This window comes from Euleptes europaea, chromosome 21, assembly GCF_029931775.1.
Source record: "Euleptes europaea isolate rEulEur1 chromosome 21, rEulEur1.hap1, whole genome shotgun sequence".
Classification (NCBI taxonomy): domain Eukaryota; kingdom Metazoa; phylum Chordata; class Lepidosauria; order Squamata; family Sphaerodactylidae; genus Euleptes; species Euleptes europaea.
The window spans coordinates 13986972-14003860 of record NC_079332.1 but is presented as its reverse complement, the minus strand read 5'-3'; the positions used below and the strand labels follow the sequence as shown (position 1 = coordinate 14003860).

The 16889-nt window shown below is 50.2% G+C and overlaps 1 protein-coding gene across 1 annotated transcript in view; it reads right to left on the bottom strand.

The window, feature by feature from the left end:
* Positions 1-16889, bottom strand: part of MICALL2 (MICAL like 2) — a 34108-nt gene that overhangs the window by 12625 nt on the left and 4594 nt on the right. The window contains exons 2-7 of the mRNA XM_056866624.1: positions 14180-14228; positions 10263-10404; positions 6726-6916; positions 5355-5476; positions 4440-5132; positions 2299-2549 (exon numbers count right to left, since the gene is read on the bottom strand). Coding sequence (XP_056722602.1) covers positions 2299-2549; positions 4440-5132; positions 5355-5476; positions 6726-6916; positions 10263-10404; positions 14180-14228 — 1448 coding nt within the window. The remainder of the gene's footprint in view (positions 1-2298; positions 2550-4439; positions 5133-5354; positions 5477-6725; positions 6917-10262; positions 10405-14179; positions 14229-16889) is intronic.

The following is a 16889-nucleotide window of genomic DNA, read 5'->3' as shown; positions in this document are numbered from 1 at the left end:
CTGGATCAGACCCAGGCCCATCAAGTCCAGCAGTCTGTTCCCACAGTGGCCAACCAGGTGCCTCTAGGAAGCCCCCAAACAAGATCTGGCTAGCCTGGGCCATCTAGGTCAGGGCAGAGACAAACAGAGGTAGTTTTCCATCGCCTGCCTCGGCATAGCAACTCTGGACTTCCCTGGTGGTCTCCCATCCAAATACTAACCAGGGCCAACCTGCTTAGCTTCTGAGATCTGCCCAGATTGGGCTAGCCTGGGCCATAACCCGTCCCTTGCATGCCTGAAATGTTTTTAAAATCCCAAAATGTGGCCCTTCCACTACAAGGCGCTCCCCGAACGCAAAATTCAGCCCCTGCCCGAAACCAGTTGCCGATCAGAGCTTCACTCCGGATGACAGCATCCCAATTTCGCACCCACTGCCCCAAATTCTCCATCGACCACAAATCTTTTCTTTTGGTAATTTTTGCAAATTAAAATCCCAGCTCCAGGAAAAAAACAGCGCAAAGACCGAGCCTGGTGTAAAAAAGAAAGGAGAAAAGAAAACCAAGAAGACGCACGCGGCAGTCCCGCACGCCTCTTTGCATAATTTATCCCGAGGAGGGAACCAGAGTGGAATTTGTCTGGTGTTTAAAATAATAAAAACAAGAATTAGGTCTCCTCGGCGCTAGATTTTCCCCTCCTTCGACGCGAAACCAATTTCCAAGTGGGTCTATGGCACGGCCCCTGTTGAACGATTCCGGCTTCATCTAATCTTTTATTTTAATGGCCTTCCTAAGTGTGCCATTTTACTTGTACAGAGGGGTGGGGGGGAGAATGTGATTTACAGGGTTTCATCCATTCAAGTGACGGCAGCGTTCAAAATATCTCCAACTGGGGGGGTCCGAGGAAGGATCACATTTAGACCGGCTTCATCTTTGGGGCAGAATTTCCATATTCTTGGCCTAGAAGGCCACCGATGCTGCCGCAAGAATATTTTAAAAAATCCTCCAGGATCACCCTATTGAACAGTCTGTCTCAGAAACATAAGAGGAAGCTATCGAGCAGAGAAGGTTACAGCCAGAGCTGTATTTGTGCGTTCTGCATAGCTGCAGAGAAACTGCAGAAATTAATATCGGACGCGGAATTTGACATGGGACGCAGAATTCAGCATCCTGAAAATCTCCCCTTGTCACTTGAATTGATGAATCCCCACTCCATCATGGAAGCTCGCTTGGGTGACCCTTGGGCCGGTCGCACACGCTGAGTCTCCCCTACCTCACAGGGTGGTTGTGAGGCTGAAAATGGAATGTTGTAAACCACTTTGGGTCCACATAGAATCATAGAGTTGGAAGGGACCACCAGGGTCATCTAGTCCAACTCCCTGCACAATGCAGGAAATTCACAACTACCTCCCCCCTCCACACCCCTAGTGACCAGAAGATGGCCAAGATGCTTTCCCTCTCATCATCTGCCTAAGGTCACAGAATCAGCATTGCTGACAGATGGCCATCTAACCTCTTCTTAAAAACCTCCAGGGAAGGAGCGCTTACCACCTCCCGAGGAAGCCTGTTCCACTGAGGAACCTCTCTAACCGTTAGAAAATTCTTCCTAATGTCTAGACGGAAACAGTTTTGATTTAATTTCAACCCGTTGGTTCTGGTCCAACTCTCCATTGGGAGAGAAAAGAAGTGATTGAGTGAATGAGTGAATGAATGAATGAATGAGTGAATGAATGAATGAATGAATGATGCATGGATGGATGGATGGATGGATGGATGGATGGATGGATGCTTGATACAATCTCCAAAGCCATGGGTGGTTTTTAAAATGATCCGACAAACTCATGGACCCCAGGCCTATTAATCTCTAACAGAGCCTCCATATTCAGAGGCAAGATACCTTGCCTTCATGCTCTGCTTGTCAGCTTGCCAGAGGCACCCTAGGGACTCCTAATGGGAGCAGAATACAGAGCTAATGGCGGAATCCAATGCAGAGTTACCCCAGTCTATCTCCATTGATGTCAATGGGTTCAAACTGGAGTCACTTTGCTCAGGATTGCAGTGTAGGTGCTAACTATTAGAGGAGGAAGAAGCTGGTTTTTAATACGCTGACTTTCTCTGCCTTTAAAGGAGAATCAAACTAGCTTACAATCACCTTCCCCTCCTCTCCCCACAACAGACAGCTTGTGAGGTAGGTGGGGCTGAGAGAGTTCGGAGAGAACTGTGACTGGCCCAAGATCTTAATGCAAACGCGCTTAAGATGCATCATTTATACAGGGCGCAAAAGTGCCGGATTTAATTCAGGGCGCCAATTGCTAACACTTACCTTTGGTGACCTTAATATCCCCTTTCAGCCTAGCATCCACAGGCCTGCTAATGGGCTGATCCTTCGGCGGGTTCCGGGCGGCCGTTCCCACCGCGTGGCGCGGGTCCTTGGGCGAATTCGGGGCAGCGGCCCTCCGCGGCGTGTGCCCTGGTTTCTCTGAGCCGCTCAGCCCGCCGGAAGGTCTCGAGATGCTGGCGGCGTCCTTCGCCTCTGGCCGTTGAAGGCCAGAGGGGGCAGGGGACGACCCGCCGCTGCAGATGGAGAAAGAGACTTAACTTGGGTTGGATCCGGACTATCCTGAGAGCGCATGCCCCATTTGTATGGTTGCCAGCTCTGGGTTGGGAAATATCTGGAGATTTTAGGGGGGAGGGGCCTGGGGAGGATGGGATTTGGGGAGGGACCTTAAGAGGAGATAATGCCATAGAGTTCACCCTCCAAAGCAGCCATTTTCTCCAGGGGAACTGATCTAGGTTGTCTGGAGATCAGTTGTAATAGCGGGAGATCTTCAAGTGTCACCAGGATGTATACAAGGGATTGTGTGTGTTAAGTGCCATCAGATCACCTAGGCAGAAACGACATAAGGCACAGGTAGAGGATGGGAGAGAGTTGGCTTGACAACAGTACAGGTGAAAGAGATCTGGGAGTCTTAGTGGACCACAAACTGAACATGAGTCAACAGTGTGATATGGCGGCAAAGAAGGCCAATGCAATTCTGGGCTGCATCAAAAGGAGTATTGTGTCTAGATCAAGGGAAGTAATACTACTAGTAATACTAGTCTGCATTGGTCAGACCTCACTTGGAATACTGTGTCCAGTTTGGGCTCCACAATTTCAGAAGGCTGTTGACAGGTTGGAGCATGTCCAGAGGGCGACCAGAATGGTCAAAGGTCTCGAATCCATGCCCTATGAGGAGAGACTTAGGGAGTTGGGTTTGTTTAGTCTGGAGAAGAGAAGGTTGAGGGGAGACATGATAGCCATGTTTAAATATCGGAAGGGATGTCATGTTGATGAAGGAACTAGCTTGTTCTCTGTTGCTCCAGAGACTAGGACACGGAGCAATGGATTTAAACTAAAAGAAAAGCGATTCCACCTAAACATTAGGAAGAACTTCCTGACGGTGAGGGCTGTTCGACGGTGGAAGGCGCTGCCTCGGAGGGTGGTGGACTTCCTGTCTTTGGAGGTATTCAAGCAGAGGCTGGATGGCCATCTGTCAGGAGTGCTTTGACTGTGGGATCCTGCATGGTGGGGGGAGGGTTGGGGTCACTGGGGATGTGGTTGGGGAGGTAGTTGTGAATTTCCTGCATTGCGCAGGGGGTTGGACTAGACGACCCTGGTGGTCCCTTCCAACTCTATGATTCTATGATTCTAAGTCGCTTCCGACTCATGGCGATCCTATGGATCAACGCCCTCCAAAATGTCCTATCCTTCGAAAGGCTTTGGACTTCCCTTTTGCATCCATTCATGTCAACCACTGAACGTCCTTTCGGCTTTAGTCAAGTGGCATCATTAAGAACAGGAGATGCTGGCGGAGGATCTTTCGTAGACCACGGCAGTGCCACTACAGCTAACCCTGGTTAGTACTGTGCAGAAGAAGGAAATGGTAAACCACTTCTGAGCATCCCTTACCTAGAAAACCTTATGACTCCCTTGCCCACATTGTCCACAAAATAATATTGCAAGAAATAAATATCTCACTCTTTGGATAATATCTCACTCTTTTCAGACACTTTCTGAAAAGCAGATATGGCATTGTAGGCCATAAAACAGATTGGTGAATTGTGGGAGAGATGTGGCGACTTTTCTCTTTATAGTGTCAAGGAAGAATTAAATTTCATTTCCCCTTTTTATAGTGCGAAGTGGTTGATGGCACACCTGTGGCTGTTAGATCTAAGGAAAGGAAAACCCTATGATGAGACAATCCACAATGAAAATATTTAGTGCTGGAAAAGGATACCCCCAGGTCGAACGGCACTCAGTCAGCTACTGGGGGAAAGCGGAGGAAAAGTGCGAGTAGCGCTGTTTTGTTTGACGTAACTGGACTGATGGGAATATGCAGCCACCAATGTCTGTTTTCCCAGCTGCAGGATTTCAGGCACCTGGTTGACGAATTTATAGACGCACACAAATGGCCACGCACTTACCTACAGACCCCCAACGAGCCGGGCCGACCACTAGGGGAAGCTTTTTGCTCGGTTGTCGAAGGACCAGGTAACGCATGCATGAGAACGCTCCGCGCTCTGTCCTTTTCGCTGCTGCCGGAATTCGCCCCTGATGCGCTGACGCCCGGAAACGGTGTCTTCCCAGCTGTTTCGGGAGCCTTAACAGGAGAGACGTGATTTTTAACCAGCTCTGCTTTGTCCGCGGAAAGGCCAGAAGCCCCTAAACCAGCCTGGAAAAAAATTTCCCGGGCCTGCTGCGTCTTGGCTGACGACGCCGTCCAATGAGAAGGGGCCGGTGGGGCAGCAGCTTCAGGACGGTCCGTTTTACCCCCAACGGGATCGGTGCGGCGTGCACTAAGGCTGGTGGAAACAGAGTTGGATTTATTTGTTCCCGGATAGGAAGGTTCCCAAGGTGACGGTTTGGTGACGTTGCTGTCCCGAAGCACCTGATTTGTTTTAAGGGGCTCCTGTGTCGGCTTCTTGGATTCCGGCGCTGTCGAATGCATCCCGGAAGCTGACGTCGTACCGGCAGGTTTATTCTCTCCACCGACGGCCCTCGAAGATGGGAAAACATGGAGGTGGTTCGGCTCTTCGTGTCTGGTGCAGACGAGCGTGCCCGGCTCGGTCCCGGATTTGTAGGCTCCGGAGGTTAGCGTGTTGGAACACTTTTTGCACCTAAAGGGAAACAATAGGGTTCGAGGGTCACTGGCTAGCCACCCCGTCCCACCCATTCCCACTCAAGGCAGCTTCTACCCCACAACGATCCCCGTCTCCCAGACCCCAAGTGGAGAAGAGCCAAGTGGAGAAGAGCCACCCAAGTGGCAAAGAGCCACAAAGAGACAGGGCCTACCAACGGCAAAGCCGCACCCAATCGGGACCCCAGCCGGAGAACTGTACCTGAAGCAGTTCCTGTGATAGAGCTTCCCGTCCTCCAGGTGCCGCTGTACCAGGTGCACATGGGCGCCGCAGACGGCACAGTCGCTGCTGCGGGTGTTGCTGGTCTCCGCCAAAATCCGCCTCTGGGGTGGGGACAGCAAAATAAAGCACAACAGTCTTGCGAGGTTCACGTGACACGTGAACACGTGAATCAGACCATCTACCCATCAGACACGTGAATCAGACCATCTACCCATCGCAGTCAGTATCATTTCTCAGACTGACAGCGGTTCTCCGGGGTTTCAGGCGGAAGTCTTTCACATCACCTACTGCCTGGTCCTTTTAGCTGGAGAGGCCGGGGGTTGAACCTGGGACCCTTCTGCGTGCCAAGCCGATGCCCTACCACCGAGCCGCAGCCCTTTCCTTCATCCAAGTCATACTAAACATGGTCAAGATCAGAACTCCCCTGTTCTTAGACAAGCCACCGGATGTTCCCTGAATGGCGCTCCCAGTGTTAAAGTTCAATTATCAGAGTATACGGGTACATACATTCTTTCTCCAAAATTCACTTTTTTTAGACATACATTCTTTCTCCAAAATTCACTTTTTTAAGACATACATTCTTTCTCCAAAATTCACTTTTTTTAGACATAGCCGCTGATTCCTCTTGTACTCTTTTCCCCCCTCCTTTAAGAGAGGGAATTCTCTTCCGTTTCTCTTTGAAATCAACGCACCCTTTTGTAATTTCAGCCCTTGCTATGGAGCTGAGGTTGGGATTGTGTGCGCGCATGTGGCTTACAACCAGAAGTGCCGCCTTGCAAGGGGCCTTACACCTCTTAGTTTGAGTGGTAAAGCGGCCCCTAAGACTAAGAGTTTGAGCGATATAAGGCAAGGCGGCACTTCTGGCTGTAAACCGGACGTGACGTGCGCGTGGCGTGTGCGCGCGCATGCATGTTTGCCCGCCGACCCTCAGGGGGTCGGCGGGCAGAGGGGCGACTTGCTGAGGGTTTGCCTGCCACCACCGGGCACCGGGCAGTTCTGTTACACACCACAGGGTGGTGCTCTGGCAGGGACAGTAGGACAGTTTGGGAAAGCGCTGCCTGCCTCTGAGCATCTACAGAGTGGAATTCGGACATTTTACGGACCCTCCCTGCCTGCCCCCTTCTTTCGAGTCCCTCCTTTGATCAAAATGGAATTAATTTGAAACCGACTCCAAATTCATCAAAAGAGGGAAAGAAAAGTATTTTTTGGGTTTCAGGGAGAAATTGGGTCAGGAGGAATTAAAAGAATTTCTCTTAACAACCCTGATAAATACCATGGCCTGTAATGGCCAGGGGGGCTTTATTCTGTGCTAGCTCCTGGATCCTGCCAGAGGGAATGGTAGTTGCATACCCCAAATGCCGGAGGGTTCTCCTTCACCAGATTTCGTTCTTGCAGGGCCGGCTGTGTCTTGGGTTCAGCAGGCACGTGGATCCGAGAGGGTTTGGCCGGAGCCGGCACGGCCGGTTTGGAAACGGCCTTCTTCTCCATCGGCTCCTCAGCAGGGCTGGACGAGGGGCGTTTGATCCCAGACATCCCTCCAACTAGTGACGCGGGAAGACAGAAAAGATTTCAAGGAATATTTTGGGGGGGGGCCACCGCTCTCAGCCTCACCTCCCTCACAGGGTTGTTGCAAGGATCAAATGGAGGCGAGGAGAGCGACGGGTGCCGCTTGGGGGTCCCCGTTGTGGAGAAAGGCAAGGTATCAATGTCGTTGTTGGCCTTCTCGCAGGATATGTTATTAGATCTTGGGAAAACTGGAGCTTTTACCAAAATTAAAAAGCGCATTAAAGAGCTCGATTATAACAGCGCTACTTTCCGTGCTCGTCGCGTCTGTTCATCCCAGTTCTTCGGAATACCCCCTCCACGTGGTCTGCCTGCCTATACATATTATCTGACAACTCCTCGCCTCTGTAGAGCTTTTTGCTTGGCTAGATTGAATGCTAACCCTTCTATGGTAATGCAGGGCAGAATTCTGAATATACCATACTCAGACAGGATCTGCCCTTGCTCTTCTGGCTCTATTGACTCATTAGCCCATGCCCTTTTGCAGTGCCGCTTTTACGAGGAACTTCGATCGCACTATATTTCCCCCCTTTTAACATACAAATCCAATGCCTCTGTGACTGACATAATGCCTTTTTTACTAAGTGATAGGGACCCCAAGGCTACATTGTCAGTGGCAAGATTTGTTTCAGTCCTTATATCCCTCCAACACTAGATATATGCTGCTCAAGATCAATTGATCAAGGAGCTTCTAAGGGATAAAAGGAAAGGAACTCCACAGGTCATTCTGGGATGGAGCACAACCTTGTTTAAACATCCAGGGAGGAGGCCGACCTTGTGTAGATCCATCTTTTCATCCATGGGCTTCCTGCGTTCCATGAGAAGTTTCCCCGTGTGGAAGCAGCTATAGACTCAATCCACAGGGATGTTCAATCAAACTTGTTCTGGGAGCTCCAAGCTTCCCAGGGGCATCGATTCATATCAAGAAAGGGCATTTCCACCCCCCCAGCATTTTTCAGGTTCGGGTTTATTAATCCTAGAAAATTTCAAAAAGCCGAAAAAGCTGAATACGAAGGATTTGTCTTTTCTGAATAATCAAAAAAGTTTGGGTTTAATAAACCCGAAACTGAAAAATACCGGAAAAAATGCCCTGTCTTGATAGCTTAATAAACCCAAACCCGAAAAAGACATGGCGTCCCCTGCCGTATCAGAGATCGGGGGCGGCAGGGGACGCTGATCTAACTTCTACTTGGCGAGGACTCGGTAAGCGGAGAGGGGGGAAACGGCGGCGAGGCGAAAGTGCCCTGAATGATGCTGAAAAAAATCGGCATTGTTCAGGTTTGGCTCCCTTTATCTGCTGCCTTTTTTTTTTACCAGTAACCCCCCACCCCCCAGAAAAATACCGTGTGTGAAGGGCCTTAAATCTTCATCCATGTGTCATGTTTCCAAGCTGAAATTGCCCCAGGGAAGCTGCTAAGTAAGTTTCCACAACAGGGCAAACCATGCTATCTCTGGACTGTTTCCATTTGGGAAAACAGCATGGCCGGGAAGGCTTCGGCTCTTTCTCCCTTGCACGCCATGGTCCCAATCCAGATTGGTTCTGAACTCCCTTCACACATGGTAACCAGGAGGATTCTGTAATGTGTGCGCTCTCCTGTTACGGATCGGGTTGCCAGCTCTGGGTTGGGCGATTCCTGGAGACTCGGAGGGGGGCCCTGGGGAGGGTGGGGTTTTGGGAAGAGAGGGCCCTCGGTAGGATATAATGCCATAAGGCCCACCCTCCAAAGCAGCCACCTTCTCCAGGGGACTTGATCTCGTTGGCCTGGGGAGAAGTTGTAATTCCGCCAGAGCGCCCGACCTCACTAGAAAGTTAGCAATCCCATAAGGCACGGAAAAAAAAGAGACGGGAGAACAATGAAAGATAATGCAACCCGCACATGTCGGAGAATGCTGAGCCTGGCAGCGCGAGACCCTCCTTCAAAACCCTCCTTTTTAAAAACGAGGTCCCAAAAGCCCGGGCAAGGCGCCGCCGTTCGACCAGCATTCCTCGAAGATCGGCCGTTCCCTCGGGAAGAGGAGGGGGGAGACCCGGCTGGCGGGGATCCCAAACCGCTCGGCAGAAACACCAAGCCGGCTGCTATTGTCTGGAACTCGGCTGAAGGGTTGCACGAGATGGGGGCACACAACGCCTTGGCGGGGTTAACAGCAGGGAGAGAGGAAACGTGGGACGAACAGAGGGGTCTTTGTATATGACGCCCACCACGGCAGCTGCAACGATGAGGCACTGCTCTGTCCTCGATTAAGTCGAAAAGGCCTCTCGGTTTTCTCGTACCGATTCTTTTATCATTGCAACCGTATTACAGTTATCGTAAGCTTCTCGGGTTGCATTTCACTCGGCAGCCCCAAGTTTCTAGGCCTTGTGATAAACTGGAACTGGGTGGGCAGAATGTGAAGAAACTTTGAGGGCAGAGATTAGTCACTTTTGCTTATTTTTTGTAAAGTTGTATGCTGATGAAAGGACAATTATTGGTTCTTGTAGGTTATCCGGGCTGTGTGACAGTGGTCTTAGTATTTTCTTTCCTGACGTTTCGCCAGCAGCTGTGGCAGGCATCTTCAGAGGAGTAACGCTGAAGGACAGTGTCTCTCAGTGTCAAGTGTGTAGGAAGAGTAATATATAGTCAGAAAGGGGTTGGGTTTGAGCTGAATCATTGTCCTGCAAAAAGTATCAAAGGTAACGTGCAATGGTTCCATATTAATATTAATGGTTCAGGATACAATGGATATTAATGGTTCAGGATACAATACCACACCCTCATTAGCACATTATCTTGATACTTACAGGACAATGATTAGCACATTACCTTTGATACTTTTTGCAGGACAATGATTCAGGTCAAACCCAACCCCTTTCTGACTATGTATTACTCTTCCTACACATTTGACACGGAGAGACACTGTCCTTCGGTGTTACTCCTCTGAAGATGCCGGCCACAGCTGCTGGCGAAACGTCAGGAAAGAAAATACCAAGACCACGGTCACGCAGCCCGGATAACCTACAAGAACCAATGAACTCTGACCGTGAAAGCCTTCGACAGACAATTAAGTTTGAAAAATGTCTTAGGACAAGCCTCATCGTACCGAAGCCCCTAAAAATGGGGGCGGGGGAAGCCGAGGTGGACGCTGGGAAACTCCCCAAAGAGGCTATGACAAGGCTTTAGTTGTCCCGAACGCTCAGAGATATACTGCTGCCACCACTGGAGGCTCCATTTACAGCAGCCTCCGTGTATCTGTCTCGGTCTTTTAAAAAGGCATTTGGGTTCCCGCAGAAGTGGGTGCAAAAATTTCTTTGCAAGAAAAGAAGGAGGTGGACGATGGCATACTCACTCGGAGACCGGCCATGGAAATAATTGTAATACTGCGAAACGTAGGTGAGGATGCTCAGCCGGTCGGGGACTTTGAGGGCCACCATGTCCTCCGCGTCCAGCAAGGCAGGGATCCCCAGCTCCTTCTCCGCCACCTGGAAAGCCTGAAGAACCCGAAGAGAGGAAACGAGGAGTCACATCCTGAACCCAAATCCCGGGGAAAGAGAGGAGCAACCGGCGGCACTACCTTCCTTTTCCTTTCAGGCAACGACCCCCCGTTTTCTTCCTGCCTGAAAGGGGGTGATGGAGAGCGCCATCAAGTCACAGCCAGCTTATGCCTTGGGTTTCCAAGGCAATAGACGTCCAGAGGTGGCTTGCCCTCGCCTGCCCTCTGCGTAGCAACCCGGGACTTCCTTGGAGGTCTCCCATCCAAGTACTAACCAGGGCCAACCCTGCTTAGCTTCCAAGATCGGACGGGATCGAGCTAGCCTGGGCCATCCAGGTCCGGGCAAGAGACAAGCAAAGGTGGTTTGCCATTGCCCGCCTCTGCGTAGCCACCAAGGAAGTTCGGGGTTGGTACACACAGGCCGGCGAAGGCAAACCACCTCCGAACGTCTTTTGTCTAGAAAACCCTATGGGGTCACCGTAAGTCAGCTTGCCGGCTAAACCAACAAGCAAACAAGTAAATAAATAGGGCATCTACGATTGTCTCTGTAGACCAAGAACTGCTCTCCGAGCAAGAAAGGTTGAAGGAGCTGGGTATGTTTAGCCGGGAGAGGAGAAGACCGAGAGGGGATATGATAACCATCTTCAAGGACTTGAAGGGCTGTCGTATAGAGGAGGGTGCCAAGTTGTTTTCGGTTGCCCCAGAAGGTCGGACCAGAACCAACGGGTCGAAACTAAATCCAAAGAGTTTCCGTCTAGACATTAGGAAGAACTTTCTAACAGAGCGGTTCCTCGGTGGAACAGGCTTCCTGGGGAGGTGGTGAGCTCTCCTCCCCTGGAGGTTTTGAAGTGGAGGCTAAATGGCCATCTGTCAGCAATGCTGATTCTATAACCTTAAGCAGGTGATGAGAGGGAGGGCATCTTGGGCATCTTCTGGGCATGGAGTAGGGGTCACGGGGGTGCAGGGGAGGAGGTGGGTGTGAATTTCCTGCACTGTGCATGGGGTTGGACTAGATGACCCTGGGGGTCCCTTCCAACTCTATGATTCTACAATTCTATTCTATTATTTTATTCTATGTCTCCAGTGGAAGTCCCAAATTCGGCCCTCTCCAGTCCCTTCCAAGGCCCCAGAGAAAGAGAAAGCGGCAGCCCTAGACATTCTTCCAGAGTCTCTGGCCCCAAGCATCTCAGCCAGGCTCGGTCCTCCCCACCATCTTGAATACATTAGGTTTTTACGCGACCGGGGAAAAAAAAAAGAGGGTTTCTAGAGCGCGCAAGCAGCTTTGCTGTGTTTTCCCCTCCCTTACAACACCGGCCAAAGAGGGGATTTTCCCCCCTTCTCTCTTTTGGCTGTTAGACAGCAAAGTCCTCGGCACGTCTTAAGGCCTTATAAGGCAAGTTGTGCAGCCGAACAGCTTTGTTTCCCCCTCCAGAAAGTCGGAGAAATACTTTTAAGGCGAACCGGAGCCTGCGTTTGCACAATGGCGGGGGGAGCCGATTTCGGGGGAAAGGGGGCAAAGTCCACCCCACCCAAAGGCGCGCCCAGAAGGCCGGTCTGCCGGCTTGGCGGGCGAGGGGCCAGCTCCAAGCCCCGCCACGCAAAGCCACTCATCCAGCGCTAGAAAGGCACGTCAGCTGGGGCAGTTGTTAGAGTGGGGAGGCCCTGAATTCGAGTCCTGCCCTCCTCAGGCTCCGTCCCCCAAACCTCCAGGTATTTCCCAACCTGGAGCAAGCAACCCTGGTTGAGATGTACAGGCAGGGCTGTCCGGCTCAAAAGCAGGATATCCGTAGGCTGATCCTGCCAGTTGGTATCCAAAAGATCTTTCAAGAGAGCAGGCTTTTTTAATCAATGATTATAATAATAGGCTTTTATATACTGTCATAACACCGCTCCGGACGTCCAAGGGTAGAGGGCACATAGGTGGGTGGTAGTGGTTTGGGTGCTATATATATTTTAAAAAGAAAAAAAGATAGCAAGCAATGTATTAGCAATGGATGTAATAATGCCCTGTATATGTTTTTGTATACTTTATGCTTTTCTGTATTAGATTATGATTTTATTTTTGTTTAATTTTTTTGTTTTTTGTGTTTAATTATAAAAGCAATAAAAAAATTTTTAAAAAGCGAGAGAGAGAGCAGGCTGGAGATTTGAACTTCGAGCAGCCGAGGAGCCAATGGGGACCCCGGCCGTCCAGCAGGAGAGATCTGCATCCTCTCTTTTTAACAAAGGAAGGAAGGGCACATTCCGTTCTACAAGCGTTCATCCCACGCTCGGAGCTTGGAGCCGGCACGGAGCTGATGGGTGGTCTGAACTTGGGGGGAAACAGCTGCGTCCTCGTTTCCACCCGCCAAAGCGGTGCTCAGAAACGCAGCGCCGCAAAAGCCCATGCGCGAGAGGCACTTTCCAAAGAAGAGCTTTTAAAATTATTATTTCCTTCGGCATTCTTTATAGGCCGGGACTCAACGCGGACAACACAGCATAAATCTGTGCAAAAATAGGACGGGGCATCTAATAAACAATGTCACGGGCATATTATAGGATCACAGAATCACAGAGTTGGAAGGGACCACTAGGGTCATCTAGTCCAACCCCCTGCACAACGCAGGAAATTCACAACTACCTCCCCCTCCCCACACCCCCAGTGACTCCCAACTCCATGCGCAGAAGATGGCCAAGATGCCCTCCCTCTCATGATCAGCCTAAGGTCATAGAATCAGCATTGCTGACAGATGGCCATCTAGCCTCTGCTTCAAAACCTCCAGGGAAGGAGAGCTCGCCACCTCCCGAGGAAGCCTGTTCCACTGAGGAACCGCTCTAACTGTTAGAAAATTCTTCCTAATGTCTAGACGGAAACTCTTTGGATTTAATTCCAACCCGTTGGTTCTGGTCCGACCTTCTGGGGCAACAGAAAACAACTCGGCACCCTCCTCTCTATGACAGCCCTTCAAGTCCTTGAAGATGGTGATCATATCCCCTCTCAGTCTCCTACAGGTTTTCAGAGGAGGATTATATCTGCAACAAAGCAGATGCGAGAAAGGAAAGAAGCGGCAAAGAGTTTTTCATCCACAACGTGGCGCAAAAAGTATACTCCAGCAAGAAAAAAACGAGATTTTTTGCGGTGATCCCTCAAATATTGGTAGGGAGAGGAAATGCTTGCCTTTTGTGGTATATGCAAATTTATTCATCCATTCCTGATTTAAACAAGAATCGGCTGCAAAACAGCTCCGCTGATTTGTGCGTGTACATGGGCGGGTGACGGCACAGGTGTTAGCCAGTCCGCCTCCGCACCGCCTGCTTTTCCCCCAGTTGAATTGACCAGGCCTGACAACTGGTAGAACCGGTTTCTCAGCGCTCACCCTTGGACCGAAAGGGGATTTCGAAGGCGCGCCTGCCGCATTTAATGCCAATCTGCTTCTGGCGTTCGTTCTTCTCCCCGGGAATGTCGGGCGAGCTCTCATTTGAGTGGCGGTTCAGCGATACCAACAGCCAGACTAAAAGAATTGCCCCAGAATGAAATCGGTACTCGGGTGGGGGTTACGAGACCAAATCCGAGGTCGCTGGTATAGCCAGTAGTTCAGATGCCAGCAGAATGAGTCAAGCATGCTGATTTTATGCATGTTTTAAGCATGCTGATTTTATGCAGCTCCCTGTTTATATGTATGGGGCTGATCGTTCCGATCTAATCTATCCAGGCCAAAGGAGCGTGCAGCGATCAGGAGAGAGATCTCCTCCTGGGCCGAGCAAAGCCGGAGCAGGAAACCCCAACCTCTTACCAATTGGTTGTTTTCAAAGACGTTTTCTTTGCGCAGGGCGGAGAAGTCGCTGGAGCACAAAAGCAAAAGGGAAAGAAAAGGTTCAGCAAAACCCGTGTCCCGTTGGGCAGCTTCAGCTCACGTTCGCTGGACACGTTCCCCCACCCGCTTCAACTTATTTTATTGATTTGTTGACTTCATTTATACCCCGCCTTTCTCCCCAGTGGGCTCCCAAAGAACACATGAACACATGAAGCTGCCTTATACTGAATCAGACCCTGGGTCCATCAAAGTCAGTATTGTCTACTCAGACCGGCAGCGGCTCTCCAGGGTCTCAGGCGGAGGTCTTTCCCATCACCTACCTGCCTAGTCACTTTTAACTGGAGATGCCGGAGATTGAACCTGCGACCTTCTGCATGCCAAGCGGATGCTCTACTACTGAGCCGCAGCCTTATTGCTCCGGTGCACCATGAGAACACATGAACACATGAAGCTGCCTCCTACTGAATCAGACCCTGGGTCCATCAAAGTCAGTATTATCTACTCAGACCGGCAGCGGCTCTCCAGGGTCTCAGGTGGAGGTCTTTCACATCACCTACTTGCCTGGTCCCTTTAACCCAGTGGTTCCCAACCTTTTTTTGACCAGGGACCACTAGGACTTTTTTGTTTGGTGCAGGGACCCCAAGGTTCAAAATAAAAACTCCAAGAATTTGAAAATAAACTTTAATCATAACTGTTAGTTAAACATTAAACTTAGAATAATATTTGAATATATATTTTTATAATAGAAAACTTTTAATTGAAAATATTAATTTATTATGGGTTTATAACTTTGTTTCGCGGACCTTAATTTAGTTCTCGCGGACCCCTGGGGGTCCATGGACCCCTGGTTGGGAACCAGTGCTTTAACCGGAAATGCCGGGGATTGAATCTGGGACTTTCTGCATGCCAAGCAGAGGCTCTACCACTGAGCTACAGCCCCTCCTCTAAGCTCTCCAGGGTCTCAGGAGGAGGTATTTCACACCACCTACTTGCCTGGTCCCTTTAACTGGAGATGCTGGGTATTGAACCTGGGACCTTCTGGGTGCCAAGCAGATGCTCTACCACCGAGCCACGGCCCCAAGAAGCTTCCATCCTTCTCTTCTTTATTTTATCCTCACAACAACCGTGTGAGGTAGTTTAGTCTTGTCCCGAACAGTAAGGTCCTGCCATTGACCCAACAATCAAGCATATTGTACGATCAAGAGCAGCGTATATCTTTCTCCTTTCCCCCATTTTATCCTCACAACGACCCTGTGGGGTAGGTTAGTCTTGTCCCTTACAGAAAGGCCCCGCCATGCCCCCACGACCAAACATATTCCACAGCCTTGGTCTTTATTTACTTCACGTACACCCTACTGTCTCCCCAGTGACAAAAAGCAGCACATAAATTCTGTAAATTGATAAAAGCTGAATTATGCACAGTATAAAGAAGACAGCTCGGCACTTGAGGCAGAACGATCCCCACAAATGCAAGCCCAGCTATTTTCTTTCCTTGATCGGCTTAGGGCTGTTTAGCTTGGAAAGAAGGCGGTTAAGGGGAGACACGATAGAGGTCTATAAAATAATTCATGGTATATGGAGAGAGTGGACAGGGAGAAGCTTTTCTCCCTCTCTCATAATACCGGAACGCAGGGTCATATGCTGAAGCTGGAGGGTGGGAGATTCAAAACAGACAAAAGGAAGACTTTCTTCACGCATCGCATAGATCAGTTGTGGAACTCCCTGCCCCAGGATGGGGTGATGGCTGCCAACTTTAAGAGGGCAGTGGACATGTTCATGGAGGAGAGAGCTATCCATGGCTGCTGGTCATGATGCATACCAATTCTCTCCAGTATCAAAGGAGAATGCCTACTATATTAGGTGCTGTGGAGCACAGGCAGGACAATGCTGCTGCAGTCGTCTTATTTGTGGGCTTCCTAGAGGCACCTGGTTGGCCACCGTGTGAACAGACTGCTGGACTTGATGGACCTTGGTCTGATCCAGCAGGGCTTTTCTTATGTTCTTATGTACCAACCAGACCTGATGCTGCTTAGCTTCTAAGATCTTATGGGCCTCGGTCTGATCCAGCAGGGCTTTTCTTATGTTCTTACATTCATGCCTATTCTCTCCAGTGTCATGGAGGAGAGGGCTATCCATGGCTACTAGTCAAAATGCATACCTTTTCTCTTCAGTATCTAAGGAGCATGTCTATTAAATTAGGTGCTGTGGAAAGCAGGCAGGATAATGCTGCTGCAGTCGTCTTGTTTGGGGGCTTCCTAGAGGCACCTGGTTGGCCACTGTGTGAACAGACTGCTGGACTCGATGGGCCTCGGTCTGATCCAGCAGGGCTTTTCTTGTGTTCTCATGTTCTTATTTACACACTGAGAACAGCCATGTGAGGTAGGTAAGGCTGAGAGCATGTGACCGGCCCAAGGCAACCCTTGGGAGGGGGGGACTCGGATCTGGAGAACCGGGTTTGGTTCCCCACTCCTCCCCAGGGGCGATGGAGGCTAATCTGGTGAACTGGGTTGGTTTCCCCGCTCCTCCCCATGAAGCCAGCTGAGCGACCTTGGGCTAGTCACAGCTCTTTCAGCCCCACCTTCCTCCCAGGGTGCCTGTTGTGGGGAGGGGAAAGGGATTGTAAGCCGGTTTGATTCTTAAGTGGTAGAAAAAGTTGGCATATAAAAACCAACTCTTCTTCCTCATCCTC